At 38.1% G+C, this 19,633-nt stretch overlaps 1 protein-coding gene across 2 annotated transcripts in view; it reads right to left on the reverse strand.

Annotated features, from left to right (window-relative positions):
- Nucleotides 1-19,113, reverse strand: part of ELP3 (elongator acetyltransferase complex subunit 3) — a 102,150-nt gene extending 83,037 nt beyond the window's left edge. Inside the window, exons 1-7 of one of the 2 annotated variants that reach the window (XM_046657140.1) lie at nt 19,011-19,113; nt 15,756-15,855; nt 12,910-13,048; nt 6,127-6,197; nt 5,258-5,321; nt 3,464-3,532; nt 921-1,075 (exon numbers count right to left, since the gene is read on the reverse strand). In XM_046657140.1, the coding sequence (XP_046513096.1) occupies nt 921-1,075; nt 3,464-3,532; nt 5,258-5,321; nt 6,127-6,197; nt 12,910-13,048; nt 15,756-15,855; nt 19,011-19,029 (617 nt within the window). In that variant the 5' untranslated portion in view covers nt 19,030-19,113. The remainder of the gene's footprint in view (nt 1-920; nt 1,076-3,463; nt 3,533-5,257; nt 5,322-6,126; nt 6,198-12,909; nt 13,049-15,755; nt 15,856-19,010) is intronic. The other variant, XM_046657141.1, reaches the window with a different exon arrangement.
- Between the last annotated feature and the right edge of the window lie 520 nt (nt 19,114-19,633).

Here is a 19,633-nt window from a genome sequence, read left to right on the forward strand (position 1 = left end):
TAGAACATAAGCACCACAAGGGCAAGGACAACATCTGTCTGTTCCCCATGTTGTTCCCAGTGCCCACAGCAGTGCACAGTACCTGGTGGGCCCTTATTAAACATTTGGTAAATAAGAGGGAATAGTAACCTATGCAGGAATTAGCCAGGTGTTTCTGAAACTTCTGAAAATAAAAACTATTTTAAGACTTTCACTTCTTAAATCATTGAACTATATATGAAACCTTAATATTCTTGTTGCTAAACACTGAGATATGAGGTATCAAAGAAATGCATAATTCTCTTCTGCTTTGTCAACTAGAATTTGGAATGAATAAATGATCTCATTCATAAACAGAAATTATTTAATAGTTATTAAATAGCAGTTATTAGTAAATAATACCAAGTAATGGTCACTTGTTTTGTTGATTTTATAGCAGTTAAATGTTTCAGATAAAGTTACCCCCAGTGCTCTTTTCGGGTGGGCTGAAAACTCAACTAGCCCAGTCAATACTACTCTTGCAGTTTAGACCAACCTAAGGCTGAAAAGATCTACAGTGATTTTGTGAATTACTCTTTCTCTGAGAATAGTAATGCCAATAATCTCTTCCCACAAAACAGAAGTAACCACAAGAACTAGGAACATATGAGATAAGGGTACTAACTAAACTTACTGTAGTAATCACTTTACGATATATGTAAGTCAAATCGTGATGCTGTACACCAAACTTATACAGTGCTGAATATCAATTAAATCTCAGTAAAACTGGGAAAAAATGTACTAAACCTTACAACTCATCAAATATATGCAAATAAAAATAATAAAATCCTTCCCCACCCCCAAAAAAGAACTCGGAATGCAGATGTAGAGTAGAAGGAATTCTCACAGGCTACTGCTAGGATAACTGACCACCACTTAGGAGAGTACAATAAAATTCTTACTTGACTGCCTCATAAATATTGTTGGAGGTATGTCCTGATAAGGCATCATGTAAATTTCGAATAAAATAGTCTCTGTATTCTTCTGGAAGGGCCATAAATGTTCCACCCATCACAATAAACTCCACTTTATCCACACTGTGACCAAGCTGTTTTAACTGAAAGACATAAATTCATCACCATTAGAAAGATACAGTCAATTACTCTAAGAGAGTATTGCAAACTTTGAATTTTATTTTGCAGTGTTTTCATCAGTATAGTTTAAAAATGAGAAGCAATTAAACATATTTAGTGAATAGGGTAGATTCAAAAAAATAGATTCCAGAGTCTGGAGGAGAAAAAATAATTATAGCTCAAATAAGGAAGGAGAGTGAGAATTAAAAATAAACAAACTTGGCATCAATACCTGCAGAGTTAAGTAGAAATTTAAAAGCACAGAGAATGTAAACTAGAAAGCAGTAAAGGGAAATATAATAATATGTAATAAAATAAATATTTATTGATCATGTCTTTTACGCCAGACTTTGTGGTAAGCCTTGGGGACAAAGAAGATGACTATATGCAACACAATCAGGACATGATGCAAATGAAAGAAAAATAATATTAGAAAGAAAAATTAAGAAAGTTTTAAGTTAAAACTAAATTTTTAAATCAATTGTGAAGATTCTGGGTACAGGTGGCACCTCAAGTCTGCTTTCCAGACCAAAAAAAAGGGAAAATAAAAGTCTGATAAAATATGAAATACGATGTCTCCTCTACTAGGGGACAGAATGGTATGGATCTTTCATTTTGTCAACTACAATAAGCCAAGATTCTAATTTTTAAAAATAAGCATTTAAATCTCTTGTTATCTTAGGCCTGAGAAAAATGGGATCAAGTGGACTACCAAATTATGAACTCAAATTAATGTATGTAAAGCATGTCTACACTTCATATAGACAAAAAGGAATGTTTTTTATACTTATTTCTGAAAACAGGGAATGATTTATACATACATACATGTTCATGTACACATATTTATATTTATACATACATACATGCAATGTATATGCCTATACATGCAAATATACATACGTAAGCATGTGTATATACATATTAACACTAAAAGAATATTCTATATCCATGGTTTTTCATAAGGGATACATAACAAAATCATCCTGGTAGCTTTTTCAATTATCTTGCCAGGACTCTAAACCAGATTTAATCAAAACCTCCAGACGTGAAGACCTGGTTTTTTGGAAAAGTTACTCAGATGATTCTAGTGCATTTACAGTCAAGAAAAGAATCACTGCTCTGTGTAGTTTCTAAATCTTTTAAAATTCATGCTCCTTTTTGGTAAACATAAATATTCCATACTCTATTGAAACTTTTTTTTTTCTGAGGAAGATTGGCCCTGAGCTAACATCCACTGCCAGTCAACTTCTTTTGCTTGAGGAAGATTGTCCCTGAGCTAACATCTGTGCCCACTATCCTCTATTTTGTATGTGGGATGTTGCCACAGCACGGCTTGATGAGAAGTGTGTAGGTCTGTGTCTGGGATCTGAACGCCAGGCTGCTGAAGCAGAGCATGTGAACTTAACCACTATGCCATTGGACCAGTGCCTCTATTGAAACATTTTAAATGAATTAAATATCATGGCTAAAAAAGAAATTGAAGCAATGGTTAGTTTAGAACATGCTTTTCCAAACTTTGCAGGCTCCCCCAAGGTGGGGTCCTCTCCTATAGCTGACAATCCTGACCCATATATGCTTGGGTGACAATAAAGTGAAATTACAACTGGCTGATATTCACTAATGATGCTAGTTAAATAAACAAAGAAGCGACTCACTGACTATGGTATGTACTACCTTCCATTTGAGATTTTATAGTTGCCCTACTAGATGTCACTGTAAAAACTATGGACAGTGCTCATTATTTTTTTAAATTGGACAAGTTTAAAATAAATTGTAAAAAAGAAAGTCTGTATTAATGTTCAGATTTCTTGAACAGGGCACGGCCATTTACACAGTACTTGTTTTTTAATCAGTTATATTGAGGTATAATTTACATACCATAAAATCCATTAACTTTAAGTATATAATTGGATGAGTTCTGATAAATGTTTAGAGTTGTGTAACCACCACCACAATCACGATATCAAATAATTCCACAACCCCCAAGACTTCCTCGTACTCATCTGCAGTTGATTCCCTTTTCCCACCAAAGCAAACCAATCACAATAGGTATGTGGCTTATGGAAGCTAAAGTTCAATCCATCCACCTATTATCTAAGAACTTCTACACATCTATATTCCATCAATTTCATATTATAAATGACTTTCTACAAATAAAAGATTTAGACAACATAAAAACCTTAAAGAAAATAATACAGTCTCTAAAGGAAGAAGCGTTTTGATTACAGTCTGCCTCCCTCGGATGGGTATTAAAAACTTACAAAGTGAAAAAACACTCTCTTAGTTCTTATTTCAGGTTCAACTCAAATTAAACAATGATACCTTCTAACCAAGCATAAAAAGCTAATTTAAACATGCTTTTTAAAACTTACCTGTTCTATTCGGTGTCTTGTCTGTAGATAAGGGTCATATCTAGCACGAATAGCTCGCATGGAGGTTGGCTAAGAAAAAAAAGAGAAAAACATCCTGTTATGCCCACATTAAATTAAAAAGTAGTTTCAAAAGGGTTGTATTAAAAATAAAATTTTCTCATGCTCCTTTCTTCCTTTCTCTGTCTCGTCAGGGTTCAAATGAATGTTCTGACTAGCATCTGGCTAGTCTCCACCCCATCGTCAGAAGTGTTTCAACAGCAGGGCATCTCCTCAAATCATACTTATCTTTGTGCAAACACTTGTAGAATCTCCAGGGTCACCAAACTGATATACTACTCAAAGACATAGCTGTGCATACATATTCAAAAGACTTACTTGGTAAAATAACCTTTAAACAAGGTCATTAAATACAACATAGTTTGTAATGGTAAACAAAAAGCCTTTATGCTATTATACAACAATATGAATAGTATGAATTTCAATAGCATGAAACAATGTACTCATATCAAATCTTCTCTGGATATACTGTTAAATGGAAAGGCAAGGTGCAAGGTTACGTGTAACTTATGCGTAAAAAAGCAGGATAAAGAATACATATATGCTTATATATCCATATAATATTTTTGAAGGGTGTATAGGAAAGAGAGAATACTGATTGTCTGTTGGGGGCAGTGCTGGAGCAGAAAGGGGTGGCTAGAGGACAGGAATAAGAAGGAAACTTTTCACTGAATAATTCCTTTTATATTTTTAAAAATTTGAACTATGGAAAAGAGAACAAAAATAAAAAACCATATACAAGAAGAAAAAGTCACCTGGTTTGCTGGCTGCTGACCTATTCTGAGGATGACTGCTTGAAAAGCGTGCTCACCGGTCCCCTGCTTTTACTCTTGCCGCCACATCAATCCTTTCCCCACAGAGCCATCAAATCATCCTTTAAATACTTATATTGAATTATATCATTCCCTTGCTTTAAACCTTAATGGCTTCTCATGACACCCAAAATAAAAGCCAAACTGCTACCCTTGGCTGACATCTGTCTCTCCAATCTCATTCTTCCCCTTACCCACTATGCTCCAGAACACCCCGTCACTCCTACCACAGCTCCTGGTTCTGGCTATTCTCTCCACGAGGAATGTTCTTTCCTGCTGTTCTTGAAAGGCTCCTTCTTGACATTCAGGACTCAGTTTAAGTCTCTCCTCCTCAGACAATCCCTTCCGAGCTACCACAGCTAAGTATCCACCCAGGTTCTACACCTTACTTGATTTTACTTCTCTGCTTAGCACTTACTGGCACCTGATATTTTTTTCTTGTTTCTTTATCGTCTATTTTCCATTATTAGAAGATAAATTCCACCAGACCAGGGACCTTACTTGTTTTTTCACTGCTGCAGAAGCAATACAATGTAGCGGTGGGGAGCACAGAATTCAAAAGCTGGCTCTGTCACTTACTAGCAGCGTGTCTCTGGGCTGGTTGTTTAAGCCTTCTAGGCCTGTTTACTTATCCAGAAAACTGGGATAATAATAGTGTCTACCTTCAAAATGCTGCTTTAAGGTTTAAATTCGTAAAGCACTTAGAATGGTATTTGACATATTAATAATAAGCGCTTACATAAGTATTTCTCCAGTGACTAGAACAATATATGCAGTCATTCAGCAAATATGTGGTGAATGAACAACTTTTGTAATTGGGAAAAAAATAAAAAATAAAAACTTTAAGAAAGCCAGTACTTGTAAAAGCCCAGTACAGGTAAAGTATGATGTAACATTTCCTCAGGACAACCTCACATCACTTTACCTCATATCCAGTATAAGACTGGGTCGAATATTCAAAATCTGAATCAGGTCCACCAGGACAGTATCTGCCAAGACAACAAAACAATGAGGATGTCAGCTACACAACTCAGTTCAACAGCTGAGTTCAAGTACCCTACAGGCTCCCTAAAATCCTGCTATCAAATAAGCTTCATTTTCTAATCCTAACAGAAGAGTCTACCTGTGCAGTATCTGCAAATAATATATTTTCTACTAACGAGTAAACAAGATAAGCCTAAAGAGGAACATTATTACAGTCATTTTCAGACTATTGCAGTCGCTGTTATTTTAGAGGTTTAAGCTTTTAGGGGCAAACAACAGGACTTAAGTTTTCCTAAGTCTGAATTGATACTCACAGTACTCTCTTGGTAACTATACTTAAGAAAATCCTACTCCTGTTTAATCTTCCTACCTAGTACATACACATTCTTCTGCTACTTTTTCCAATTATCTAAATCTAAGAAGTCTAGAGGTTATTTACATAACTTTTATTTTGATAATTTTCTGATCCAAATTCATTTTAAATCTTTGATATTTGGAATTTAGGCAGCTCATAATTTCACATTTCATTTATCAAGTTAACAGAATGTCTACTGTTTTGAGTTCTATAACCTATATATTTCTTTACTATATATTGCAACAAATTACAATCTTTATTTGATTCATTTTTAAAGCACTGAAATATCCTATCAATGGCTGCTTGTTTCAAAGAACTAGCTTATGAATCTATCAAATTACAGTTTTAAATACTACCAGCATGCACCAGCAAGGCCTTAGGGGAATTACTAATTCAATTAAAATACACACACACACACACACACACACACCCCTTACCAAAATCATCATACTTACACACATATATTTCCTGTAAAGCTGATGTGTGGACATCTGTGGGGTTTGCACATCACAGCCACAACAGCAATCTGTGAAAGAAAGATTAATTAAAAAGCTATTATGGAATAATTAATACAAAATTCTGGAGAGTGGTTCTCTCTCAGAAAGAGGGAGAGGAATGCAGAAGCAGCACACAAGAGGCTTCAAATGTATTGGTATTGGGTAGGAGGGTGATCTCTTTTCAATGTTATTAATCTTTAAAATGTACATATGCATTGTATATACTAGTGTGTATTATATTTTACAATAAATTAAGTGCAAAATAATGAATTAATAATTTTTTTTTTGCTGAGGAAGATTCGTCCTGAGCTAACATCCATGCCAGTCTTCCTCTATTTTCTAGCATGTGGGCCACCAGCACAGCATGGCTGCTAACAGAGCAGTGTAGGTCTGTGCCTTGGAGTGAACCCAGGCTGCCAAGGCAGAGCACACTGATCTTAATTACTAGGCCACTGGGCCTGGCCCAGGAATTAATAATTTTTAAAGTCACTTAAAGTAATTTTTATTCTCTCTTGCTTGCTCTGATTTGTTTTACTAAAATAGCCTATAAGAAAAAAATTATGCAATTCTATAAAATTATATCTAAACCTAACCTTTGTAAGTCAAATTCCTCATGGACACACTAGATCTCAACATTTACAGCAGAGACTATCAAACGAGAAGCTAGACTTCACAGAGTGTGTGCAAAATATTCTCAAAGGGGTCTATCAGAGCTCAAGTGGGGCAAGATGAGTTATCTGCTTGAGAAAAGAGGTGATGGCAGAGATGGTGTACTGGTTACACATGAGGGTGGTTGGTCAGATAAGGGTATACACTAAGGCAAATGTGAGCCAGGTGTCTTACTGTCAGAGAACAAAGTCATAAATATGGCAAGTGACAAAACTAGAATGAACTCTGTAGGTTGGATAAAAATGAAGCTATTGTTGTGAACTCATAGTTTTCAATATACATAGATCGATATATCAATAAATATATAATGTGTAATGTATATGTATGTGCATGTATGTATGCCTACATACATATATGTGTCCTAGCTTGGTCCACTGAGAGGGTCTGGGAGCAGCAACACGCTAATAGCAGTGAGCACACCAGATCTTGGTTTCTAAATACCCTTCTTTACTAAAAAGCTCCTTGGAGAAATGGCTGATTCCAGGGCTGGGGTAAGAAAGCAGATGAGCCTGGAACATTTTTCTATGACAGAAATCTAGAAACTGCTCAAAGAATGATGGGGACATTAAAAAAAGACACAGAGACCAGCTTGAAAGGGCTCCCACTAGTCAAATATGGGATAATTTACACATCAAAATAAACAATGAAAGTAACAGATCATAATTCACCAAATAGGAAACCATTAATTCATTCGTACAAATAAACAAATGAGTAGACAGGAAGTCTGATAAGAACAGGATATTTACACAGTTTCAAAGGATTAGCAGATATTTGATCCTGTCCAAAACATCCATTAGACATTTGGTCTAGGCCAAAAAGTCCTTGATATTTGCAGGACCATTTAGTCCTGTCCAAAAGGTCCATAAGACATTGGGTCCACACCAAAAAGTCCTTCATATCTGTTCATTTTTGGTCCTATCCAAAATGTCCATGGAGACACTGGGTCCACGCCAAAAGGTCCTTGATATTTGGTTCTGTCCAAAACCATCTGACTGACCAAATATGTTCATGGACATTTTGGACAGGACCAAATGTCCAGGAACTTTTGGAGTGGACCGAATGTCATAAGATGTTTTAAACAGGACCAAATATCAAGGAACTTTTAGGGTGGACCAAATGTCTTATGGACGTTTTGGACAGTACCAAATGTCCTGAAAGGTTTCAAAGTACTTCACCACACAAAACTTCTTAATTACAAAGTGAAAAAGAATAACTTTACAGAGGAGAAACCTAGTGGACATCATCTTGATCAAAATGAACATCAATGAAACTATGCACCACCTGAGAGGATATAATAAGAACACAGTATCACTTCTGTGGTTTTCCTGCCAAGGATGCATAACCTGTATCTAATTATGAGGAAACATCTGATTAAGCCAAATTAAGGGACATGCTACAAAATAACTTGCCTGAAATCTTCAAAAGTGTTAAGGTAATGAAATCAAGGAAAGACAGAGGAAGTATCCAGAGCGAACGGACATAACAACTAAATGTCACACGTGATTCTAAACTGGGTCCTGTAAGTCATTATTGAAACAGCTGGTGAAACTTGAAAGGGTTCTGAGGATTACATGATAGAAATGTACCAGTGTTAAATTCCTGATTTTGATGGCTATACTGTGGTGATGTAAGAAAACGTCCTTGTTTGTAGGAAATACACACGAAAGTATTCAAAGGCATCAGCTTTGCAACTTCAATGGTTTAGGGGAAAATGTTCTTTGAACTGGACTTTAAACTTTTCTGTAAGTTTATAATTATTTTTCATAATAAAAATTACTAAAGTTTAACTTAAATCATTAGCGATCTAGAGAAACTCCAAAATAAATAATTTTGCAAATGTGAATTAAAAACTTAGATTTTCAAACAAATGTTTTTATTTAAGATGAGACACCACCACATATGCCACTGATGGGGTCAATCTAATTAACCATCTTTTATTGAGGGCCTACCCTACAGGCCAGGTTCTGAGCTACACAGAGCAGGTGGGTGCCGAGACTACAAAAATATTAATGCCCTGCCTCTATCCTCTGAAATCATATTACCTAGCAGGAGAGGAAGACATACAGAAATAAGCTATTTTAAAACCACATAGTAAGAAGCATGTAGAAAATACTAGGAACGCTCAAAGAAGGCAATTAATTAGCCTTGACCAGAGCTAATCAGGGATGCCTTCCGGAGGCACTCACAATCATGCCGACTAAGAGTTAACTGAGCTAAGAAGACAGGGGAAGTGGAGGCCAGGGAAGCAATGTGCAATAGTTTTCAAACATTTTTTTCAAGCAGGAGAACTCACCTTTCACATAACATTTTACTTAGAACCTCAATTTATAAAAGAGATAAAAGAAACAGCCCTGGGTGAAGTAGAGATGGGACCTGCTCCCATGGCTTCTCCATTATTCCCCATAGTGGCTCCTAAAAAACTTCTAAGAAACCCTGTAGTTTTGTAGAATACAGCTTAAAAATTACTGATAAAGTAGAAAAAGCAATGAATTTGGAGTCAGCCAAAGAGATGTAGGTTTGAATTTTTTCTCTGTCCCTAACTGTGTATTTTCCTATTTTGTGAAATGAAGACAATACTACCCACGCCTCAAAACTATTTTGAGGACTAAATTAGAAAACATACCAGTACAGTGACTGGAATGTAACAGGTGGGCAACACATGGTAGGTATTGTTGTAATTAATAGGGATATCACTAAGAATAATAACAATCATGGTGTTCTAAGAAAAAAAACCCGCACAGAAACTCAAATACAAACAAACTCAAAATGGATAATAGACCTAAATGTAAAATGCAAAACTATAAAATCTTCTAGATGATTACATGGGAGAAAACCTATGTGACTTTAGGTTTTGCAATGAGTTTTTAGATACAACACCTAAAGCAAGATCCATGAAAGACAAATTGGTAAGCTGGTTACACTAAAATCTGAAAGTTCTGCTCTGAGAAAGATACTGTTAAAGAGAATGAAAAGATAAGCCACAGACTGGGAGAAAATATTTGCAAAACAGACATCTGATAAAAGACACACATCTAAAATATACAAAGAATTCTTACAACTTCACAATAAAAAAACAAACCACCCAATTAGGAATAGGGCAAAAGATCTGAACAGATACCTCACAAAGAAGATATAGAGATAACTATATGAAATAATACCAAATAATTGTATGAAAAGATCCTCAACATCATATGCCATTTGGGAACTGCAAATTAAAACAATAAGATACCACTACACACCTATGAGAATGGCCAAAATCCAGAACATTGACAACACTAAATGCTGGTGAGCACATGGAGCAAGAGGAACTCTAATTCATTGTCAACAAGAATGCAAAATGTTACAGCCAATTTGGAAGACAGTTGAGCAGTTTCTTACAAAGCTACAAATAGTCTCACCATATGATCCAGCAATCATGCTCCTAGGTATTTACCAAATGAGTTGAAAACGTATAGGTACACAAAAACCTTCACACTAATGTTTATAGCAGCTTTGTCCATAATTACCAAAAGCTGGAAGCAATTGGGATGTCCTTCAACAGGTGAATGGATAAACAAACTGTGGGACATTCAGACAATGGGATATTATTAAGCACTAAGAAAAAATGAGCTATCAAGCCACTAAAAAGACACAGTGCAACCTTAAATGCACATTGCTAAGAGAAAGAAGCAAGAAGAGGCTATATACTGCTGGATTCCAACTAAATGACATTCTGGAAAGGCAAAACTATGGAGACAGTAAATAGATCAGTGGTTGGCAGAGGTTTGGAGCAGAGGAAAGGATGAATAGGGGAGTTTTAGGGCAGTGAACTACTCTATATGATACTGTAAAGGTGGATACATGACATTACGCATTTGGTAAAACCCATGGAGTGTACAACACTATGAGTGACCCTAATGCAAGCTATAGGCTTCAGTTAATAATAACACAGCAATATGGGTTCATCAATTATAACAAATGTATCAAACCAATGCAAGGTATTAATAATAGGGCAACCCAGGGAGGGGAAAGGAAGTAATGGGAACTCTCTGTACTTTCTGCTCAATTTTTCTGTAAACCTAAAACTGCTCTATAAAAAAGTAAAAACAAATCACACCAGAGTAACAGCAGGAAGAAAAGCATTGAGAATAAACAGCAGATAAGGAATGACAATCAGCTGTGTACTTCTGATATTTTTAATAGACTAACAAATGACAAGTAATCTAAAGAAGAAATAAAGGCCAAAACATTCCTACCAGCGATGGTAGGAATGCACAATGCACTTCACATCTTTTGGAAACTGAGTGGATGAGAGCACCATGAACTAAGATGGACAAGAAATACAAACGAGCAAGTTTGACGTTAGTTTTGGTTATGTTATACTTAAGAGTGTACAGGCAGTCAAAGGAGAGATGTCTAACAGGCAATTTGACATGAGCCTGAAGCTCAGGGAGAGATCGGAGCTGCGAGTCAGTATATGGCAGTACTTAAAAACATCAATGGATGAGATCACCAGAGAAAGCACATACAGTACTAAAAATAGTGGGCCTGGGACCACAAAAAACAGAAATCAACTTTTAGAGGCAAGCAGAACAAGAATAACCCTCAAAAGAAAGAAAAGAAATGATCTGAGGTAGGAGGAGAAGTTGGTTGTCATGGAAGCCAGGTGTATTGGTCAGGTCGAAAGGTTGCTAAATCTTTGTCTTCCATAGTGGCAAGCTCTTACATAATGCCTAAAACTAAAAATTCAAGACTTATCTATACAGCATGTTATTTAGAGATATGGAAGTAAATGCTGAGAAATCAGCAGAGTTAAAAGTGGTTGCTTTAGGGGGAAAAACAGGAAATGAAGGGTCTGAAACTGTTAGTTTTTCTTAAAGAGCCTGTTACACTAGGTACAACCAACCAAACAAACAAAACAAAAACACTTAAACACAAAGGAGACAAGACCAGGACTGGTAGTACACTGTATGCAAAAGTTCTGGGGTTTAATTAGCCACAAACGCAATACGATCCAGGAGATATGACTACCAAACAAGGGAACATAAGCTGCAATTATTAGAAGTATAACATCTCCATCCATTTAACAGACTGAACAACTTAAATCACATTAAGAACACAGAATTTATTCTGGGAACCACGTTTTAAGAGGATCCAAACCCTAGCTCTCACACTCATCCTTTTTTCCTGGAGCCCCTACCCTAATTCAGGCTCTTAACCCTTCATACCTAGGTCAAACCAAGAGTATCCTAACTGCTCTTTTTGTCTCCAAGCTACCTTATATCTTGTATCCAAATTAATTTGAAAAAATCTATTTTGTTCATATCACTCCCCCTCTAAAAATCTTTACCAGTTTCCTATTGTCCACCTTCTTTATGGGACATTGAAGATCTTTTACAAGCTGATCCAAAACTAACCGTTCAACCCAACGTCCTGAGGCTTTCCCAAACGACTGATCAAGTCCAGTCAGCCTGCTGTACGCACTGCTCCCTGCACACCCACACCTCTTCTATCATCTCTACCTTTGTGCCTTAGCTCCCTGTGCCCTTGCTCCCACCACTCCTTGAGCCTGTTTTTCTCTGCTTATAGGAGCACCATTCATAAGTTAAGCAAAGTTCCATGCTTTCAACTGGGCTTTCCCTCGTCCCTTTAACTGCAGGGACATCTCTGTCCTCTGGACTCTCATAATGCTTCCTATTGTGTCAATTGTCTCACAATTACCATATATAGAACGGCTCTGCACTATTAACTACCTTTTAAAACTATCTTTTATAAGTATCAATTATATTGAAAGCCTTAAGATACTGGCTTAAGATGGCCAATAATATTTATCATACTGTGATAGTCACCAAGCCTCAATCTATACCTTTAAAGACACCAAAACATCATGTACTCCTTTAAGCACAACATATTTTTTCCCTCTCTATGCCTCCTATCATTCTGCACATATCTCCACTCCAGCACATATCATAACATACGGATTTTATTAGTCTGAATCGCCCACCTCCACCTTACTAACTGGGTGTTGCACGGAGGCAGGGATTTCTGGGACAACAGATACACAATCAATATTTCATGGATCGAATCACTCACCCCACTGGCAGTTCTGATAGGTTTTGCCTTTAACTTGGGGACCAAGACCTTTCGATACTGAGGTGGGACTGCAGCAATGATATCCACCAGGCGAGGCTGTGCTGAAAGGCCATATTTGGCAGCTGTCTTGGTTTTCACCCTGAAAGTAAAGCATTTAGTATTATCAAGATCACAATATTCCAAGGACAAGCTACCAAAAGGATGACCTACAAATAACACCATCAACTCCTGTCACTCCCCTATGCTTTCACCAGATGACAATCATGGCTTTACCATCTGTGAATATCAGAGAAATAGAAGAACAAAATTCATGAATGTATGACTTCCTCTTCTCACCCTGGAGTACCAGAAAGAAAATTATATCTACAGGGAAGGGCCCAGGATAGTGACACAATGTAGGCATCATTCAAAACAGTGCTTCAGCTTCAAAGGATTCTACCCTTTTCTCAACCTCAGCACTACTGCATTTGGGATCAGATTAATTGTGTTGGGGGGGACTGTTCAGTACACTGTAGGATGCTAAGCAGCATCACTGGCCTTTACCCACCAGCCCCCTTCTTACTATAGTAACACCCAAAAATGTCTCCTGTGGGGGAAAAATCATGCCTGATTGTGAACTACTATCTTAGACCAAACAAGCAAACAAACAAAGAAAAGAACAATTCAAAGGAAAGCTATGCAGAAGCAAATAGGAAATAAAGTATATATTTTTTAAAGCATTTTAAAACTTCTTCTAATACTAAATATTATATACATAAAAAACAGAGGACAGAATATATAAATGTACTTTAACAATTGTAAAGCAACCACTCGTGAAACCACACTCCAAGAAAGAGAATATAACGTGTACTTCAGAAGATCTGTTTGCTGCTTCCTGATTGTAACTCTATCCCTAACCCCCAGAAGTAATCTTTATCCCGACTAATAATTCCTTGCTTTTCTCTATAATTTTACCAGCTTTTCTTTTCTTGGCTGTTAGCCAAACCCTAAGAGTCATCTTAACGTCTCATTTTAATCCATTTAGAAATATCATGGGGTGTTTGCATCATTTTCTATAAATGTTAACTGAGTACCTGACATGGACAAGAGACTACCTAACTACTTGGTATGTCAGGAGGTATAAGGCATAGTCATTTCATGCTCTGTGTTTGCAGACAGGCATGCACATCTGACTGATAAAAATATATGTGATACAACACACACATAACAATGAATGCTTCCAGAGTTCCAGAGGAACTCAGTGTGTGCTGAGGAGACCTTCACGAAAAATGGGCACAGAAAAAAAGAGTAGGCTTCACAGACGACGAAAACACGAAGACAACACTGAGTATAGGCTTACGGGAAGACTCAAACACAGGAATGCACATATTTTAAGAAATATGGGTACACCAACTTGACAGAAAGCAGCTTTTCAACGTAGAGAAGTTTAAAAAGTTGGAAAAGTAAGGTGAAGCCAGATCGAGAGGCCTTACATAATAGGCTGAGGAATCTGCATCTAATTCCTTAAGCTCTGGGGACACGCCTAAAGTTTCTGCACAGGGAAACGACAATGATAAAAGATAAGAGGAAATTAATCCATCAAGAGATTAACAGGGACTGAAAGTATAAACTATTTCTGTAGTCTAGACTTTAAAAAGGGATGGAATAGAGAGTTAGCAATGGAAATGAAAGTGAGAGTCATAATGAAGAAAGAGTAGGCAAAATTTAGATTCTCATTGGACCTAAGGGAAAAGATTCAAAGATGACACTAGAGTTTCAAGCCCGGAAGAGGGTTAACACAATTAAGCAAAGAGGACATCCAAGTAGGGGCTGGTTTTAAAGAAGATGCTAGCTTTAGCTTTAGATGTGCTAAACTAAAGAGAAAAACAAAAATATACAAGATGTTGAAATGTTCACTAGAAATAAAAGATTGGTATAATTAGCAGTATAGCCAACAAAGACAGAATAAAACTGTTAAAGAAACGGTAGAAAAATCAGTAAAACACAACGTCTTCATAGTCAAAAAAAGGATAGTTACCTATTCTTGTAGCAAAAGTTTATTAAGCACAATGTTCCAAGGAAGGCGTCAAATACTGTAGTATCTCAAGTAACAGAAAATAGTCTAAAAAAAAGGTCATGCATGCAGTGATTAGATCATTGCTGACCTGGGAGGGGGAGAGAAGCTTTTCACTAGAGCAGATCTATATAATGAACACGCAGTGAAAAGAAGAGATGCAGAGAGCAAAGACCACTCTCATTTGAGGGTGTAGCAAAGTCCAAGCTGAACCTGCCTGTGGAGAAGCGGATGAACACGGTGAAGGGGTTCTGAAGGAGGTAAGGGTTGGATTAGACCAAAGGCCCCACAGGGAGGGTTTTCCTGGCAGAGAGCTACTGCTTCATCTGAGACAGCAGGGAAGACAAGAAAGATGTGAAGTGATGTGGCTCAGAAGGTGAGAACGTGGGCTCTGGAGACAGACGACCTAATTCCAAATCCCAGCTCTGCCGATTCCCAGTTATTTACTCTTGAACAAATTATTTAACCTCTCTCTGTTTCAGATTACCCATCTGTCAAATGAGGGTGATACAGGCACCTACCTCATACAGCTTTTGAGAAGATCAACTGAGCTAGTACATATAATGCCCTAGTAACAATGACTGGAATATAGTAAGTGCCCAGGAAATGTTAGAAGTTATCACTATTATTAGTCTATGAGACAACTTTGCCATAAATGAGTGACAGGGCAGAAAGCAAAATTTTCAACTGAAAAATAAAATATGAGATAGACAACAAGCAGTATTTAATAATTTCATAAAAGAGATCTACTACCTAAGAACAAGATTACCTTCTTTTTTATAGATCCACTTACTTGTTTAGATCGATGTCTTTCCCCTGTTCGTGTGCTTCAATTAGTTGTTTAATAACATCTCCTATGGTCAGCATCATTAGCTCAGCAGGGCTGAGATCTCCTGGAAAGACAATGTTTAACAATGTAAAAAAATCACATTATTCAGTAAAGATTTTTGTATATATTAGCAGTTTTCCTTCCAAAATCATTCCAACCATGCCAAATGAATAGCTCAAGTTCACAAGACATTAAATCTCCATTGTTTACAATTTGATCCTATCTTTTGTATCTTTAACTTAAACAAACCTGGCTTCACTTACATATGGGAAGAGCTCACTTTAGAAGCACATGCAGCAAGAAAATGATAGATACAGAAAAGAACAGAGACAAACAGGAGAAAGAACCTAATCACATAGGAAAGCACCAAAGTAGTTAAAATAGCTTCCCTTTATCTCCAGTTTTGTCATTACATTTAGACGCATTATTTCATCTGATTCTCAGAATGGTATAAAATAGACAGAACAGCATATTTGCCTGTCTCATAAAAATGCTACCAAGGGGTGAAGCTGAAACTCAAATCCAGGTATCTGCAGAAGCAGTACTACAAAGCAATGCAGTATTACTTTGTAACACAAAGGACATGGGCTCTATACTTGTCTAAGGATCTTAACCTCTAAGATACAGTATAGTCTGTCCACCATCATGACCTTCTCCTGGCAACTGAGGCTCCCCTGCTCATCTCAAAGGCAACAGCAGAAGCTGACATGCTCTTACATGACCTCATCCCCCCAATTACAGTTGACTGGTTCAAGGATGGGCACCTATCCAAGTCAGGCCAATCTGAGCTCTTTTCCTCAAGGCAAAAAAACCCCAGTCTCTCTCCAGTGAGAAAAGCTGAGATTTCAGCTTGGGAGCTGCTAGCAAGCATGCTTCCTGCCTGTAAAGAAAGCTGGTGTACAAAAATGACGAAGTCATCAGAGAGAAGCACAGATGAGAAAGGCCTGGCAGTTATGGAGCCCTTTCATTTACTTCATCTCATTTGAAACCTCACAACAAGACTGGAAGTTAGGTATTGTTATCCCACTTTACAGACGTGAAAAATTAAGGCAAGTTAAGATGCCATTGTAAACGGTATAGTTAAGACTCAAATCCAGGTCTTTTCTCCACAACTTCCATGCTTTTTTCACTGTACCAAGCCGCCTCCAATTTAATGAGGCAAGGTTAACACATACAAAGCAATCTGAGAGAAAAAAATGTTCACCTATAACTAAAGGCTAAACGCTTTTCAAACCATGTAACCCAGCACTTCAGAGCTCCACAAAGGCACCTCGGGGCCATGTAACAGGGGTAGGGCTGGCGATGGTGGTGGAAGAGGAAGGGGGAGGGGGAGAGAAAGAGGAAGGATAAAGAGGGTCTCTTTCTCCATTTCAACCAAACAGCTTGGCTTTCATCTATTTATATATTGAGGTTCTGCATAAGAATTTATTTGGAGGGGAAAAGGGGACTCAGGTGATAAAAACAGAATAGATAAAGATTTAAAAACCACTTGTCTTAAGAATTAACTGGAGAAGTAAACTAGTAAGGAAAGGCATCGTGGAGGAAACGGCACAGGGGTCTTTAAAGAAAAGGGCAGGATTTGACCAGGCAAAACAGAGTACAATCCAGAAGAAACAATGTTGGATAGAGGAATTACCTATTGCTGTACGAAGGTGTGTCATCTAACTAGAATACAGGGCTTCTAACACGGCTCAGTAAAGAATAGATTACAGGGTACATCAGCCACTAGGCAAACGGATTTAAATGAAATGCAAGAGACAGTGGAGAACTATATATTCTCAAGTTTGGGAGTCAAAAGATGAAATTAGTTATTTAAGAAAATTAGTACACAAAACACACTAAAGAAAATGAGGATACAAAAAATGATTCAGAAGATGAAAAAAATACATACTATCTGGATACTAAGTAAAAGCCTCTTGAAAGGCAACATTGTAAAAAAATCCCCACAAGATTTATAGTAAAAAAGTTGGATAATAGGCTCCTCTCCCTAGCTCCCAACTCCTACAGGATGCGTGATAATGGGAAGATCAATGAATTCTGACCTCCCATTTCCTTGCCTGCATAATTGGCAAAATACATACACATCTCATAAGACCACTGTAAGAATCAACTGAAGTAATGTATATGAAAGCCAAAGTACTATTCAAATATTAGTTACTGATGAAGGCAGGTTAGGAGAATGGTGGCTGGAATGATGAGAAATAAACTATTTCAAGAGGTGATTTCTAAGTAAGAACTAACAAGGTTTGGTGATAGATGAAATTAAAAGTGTAAAGCTGTCTGGCCTGACAGACTGAGGTGGAGCAAGTTAGAGGAAGAAGACAAATTAATTTGAGGCATGTAGAGTTTGATACCACAAGAGAACTGAATGACACTTGCAGCTGTTGCTCCAAGAAACTGCAGTTTATGCCAAGAGGCATACTGATTAAGGACAGATTTATTTTTAATTTTATGTGTTTTGGGTTCACAGAGACAGCCTGACCAACCAGTTCCACTTCCTAAGTATAATTTTGGGCTGGGAAAGCAACTTAACTCTTTGAACCTCAGTTTCTCCATCTGTAAAATGGAGATGATATCGACTCCAGAATTAATAGCAAAGGCTCAATAAATAGTAGCTATTATTATCATAACCATCATTATTATTAGGCCCACTGCTCAAATGAGTGCACAGAGATAAGATTAGAACCTGTGAAAAAACACTAGAAATCTGACTCCATCCCGTCGAAAAACTAAAGATGGAATTGCTGCATTCTAACTTAGGAGGTAATACAAATGAGAATAACTGAATAATTGTCCCATAGAATCCAACAATACTTTAGGGTCTTTCTTCTTTCTTAACTTAGGATTAAAAAAAAAAAAAAAATACGTGAAATGTGTCCTAAAACAAATCTTAGCAAACTACAATCCGAGAACGCGTTAAATCGACCGACCACGTTAGCTACTTGGAGGGCATACCCTGGAATAAAGCTTTTCCTGCCACTTACGCAAAAGACATCAAGTGACTGCCAAAGAAGAAAAGCAAGGGTAGGTTGGTTTAAAAACCACAATAGATAAAACGAGAAGGCAGGGAGCCAACAGACAGGCTGACCCCAGGCGGCGGGGCGACTGGACCAGGCAGCGGATTCCGCGGGAAAAACTGGGTTCAGCATCTGACCTTCCAGATGTTGGCTCCTTCCCTACTACTCCCCTTCCCCCTCTGCCTCTCCGTCCCTTTCGCACCTTTCCGCTTCTGCCTCATCGCTCAGCTGTCGCAGCAGCCGTCTCCACAGATAATGTAGCTACCGACTCAGACCACGGGGAAAGTTGACAGCCACAAAGCAACCCCGGCCTGTCGTAAAAGGACGGTCAGTGTATCGTAAAGCTGTTCCCAGAAAACGGCGAGCGCCAAGGTCCGCCCGCCCCCCAGCGGCCGGTCGCGGAGCCGCAGGAGGAGGAAAGCCGTGGCGGAGGCGATCCTGCCGGGGGTCGAAGGGCTGTAGAGTGGGAGCGTCTGAATGCAATGGCATCTGGGCCTTAGAATGCTCGACCTGGACAGTGTGGCGACCGGACAAAGCCTATGTACAGAGACTGCGCCAGGAAGCCTACATGAGAGAGTACAGGGTATAGGAGCCCAGGGGGCGTCACGTCACGGGGCTAGGCGGGAAGGGGAGCGGGAGATCGCGGGAGGAGAGCCCGCTAGTCCCAGTCAGAGCCCGGGAGAGACCGGCAGCATCGAGTAACAGTGTGAGGTGCAGGCTTTGACGCCAGTGGTCACCGTGGTCTCCGACGAATGGCACGCATCGTCGATGGCCATCGTGAAAGCTACGGAGGTCTCTCCAGAAAAACGCGCACACGCACGAAGT

This window comes from Equus quagga, chromosome 3, assembly GCF_021613505.1.
Source record: "Equus quagga isolate Etosha38 chromosome 3, UCLA_HA_Equagga_1.0, whole genome shotgun sequence".
Classification (NCBI taxonomy): Eukaryota; Metazoa; Chordata; class Mammalia; order Perissodactyla; family Equidae; genus Equus; species Equus quagga.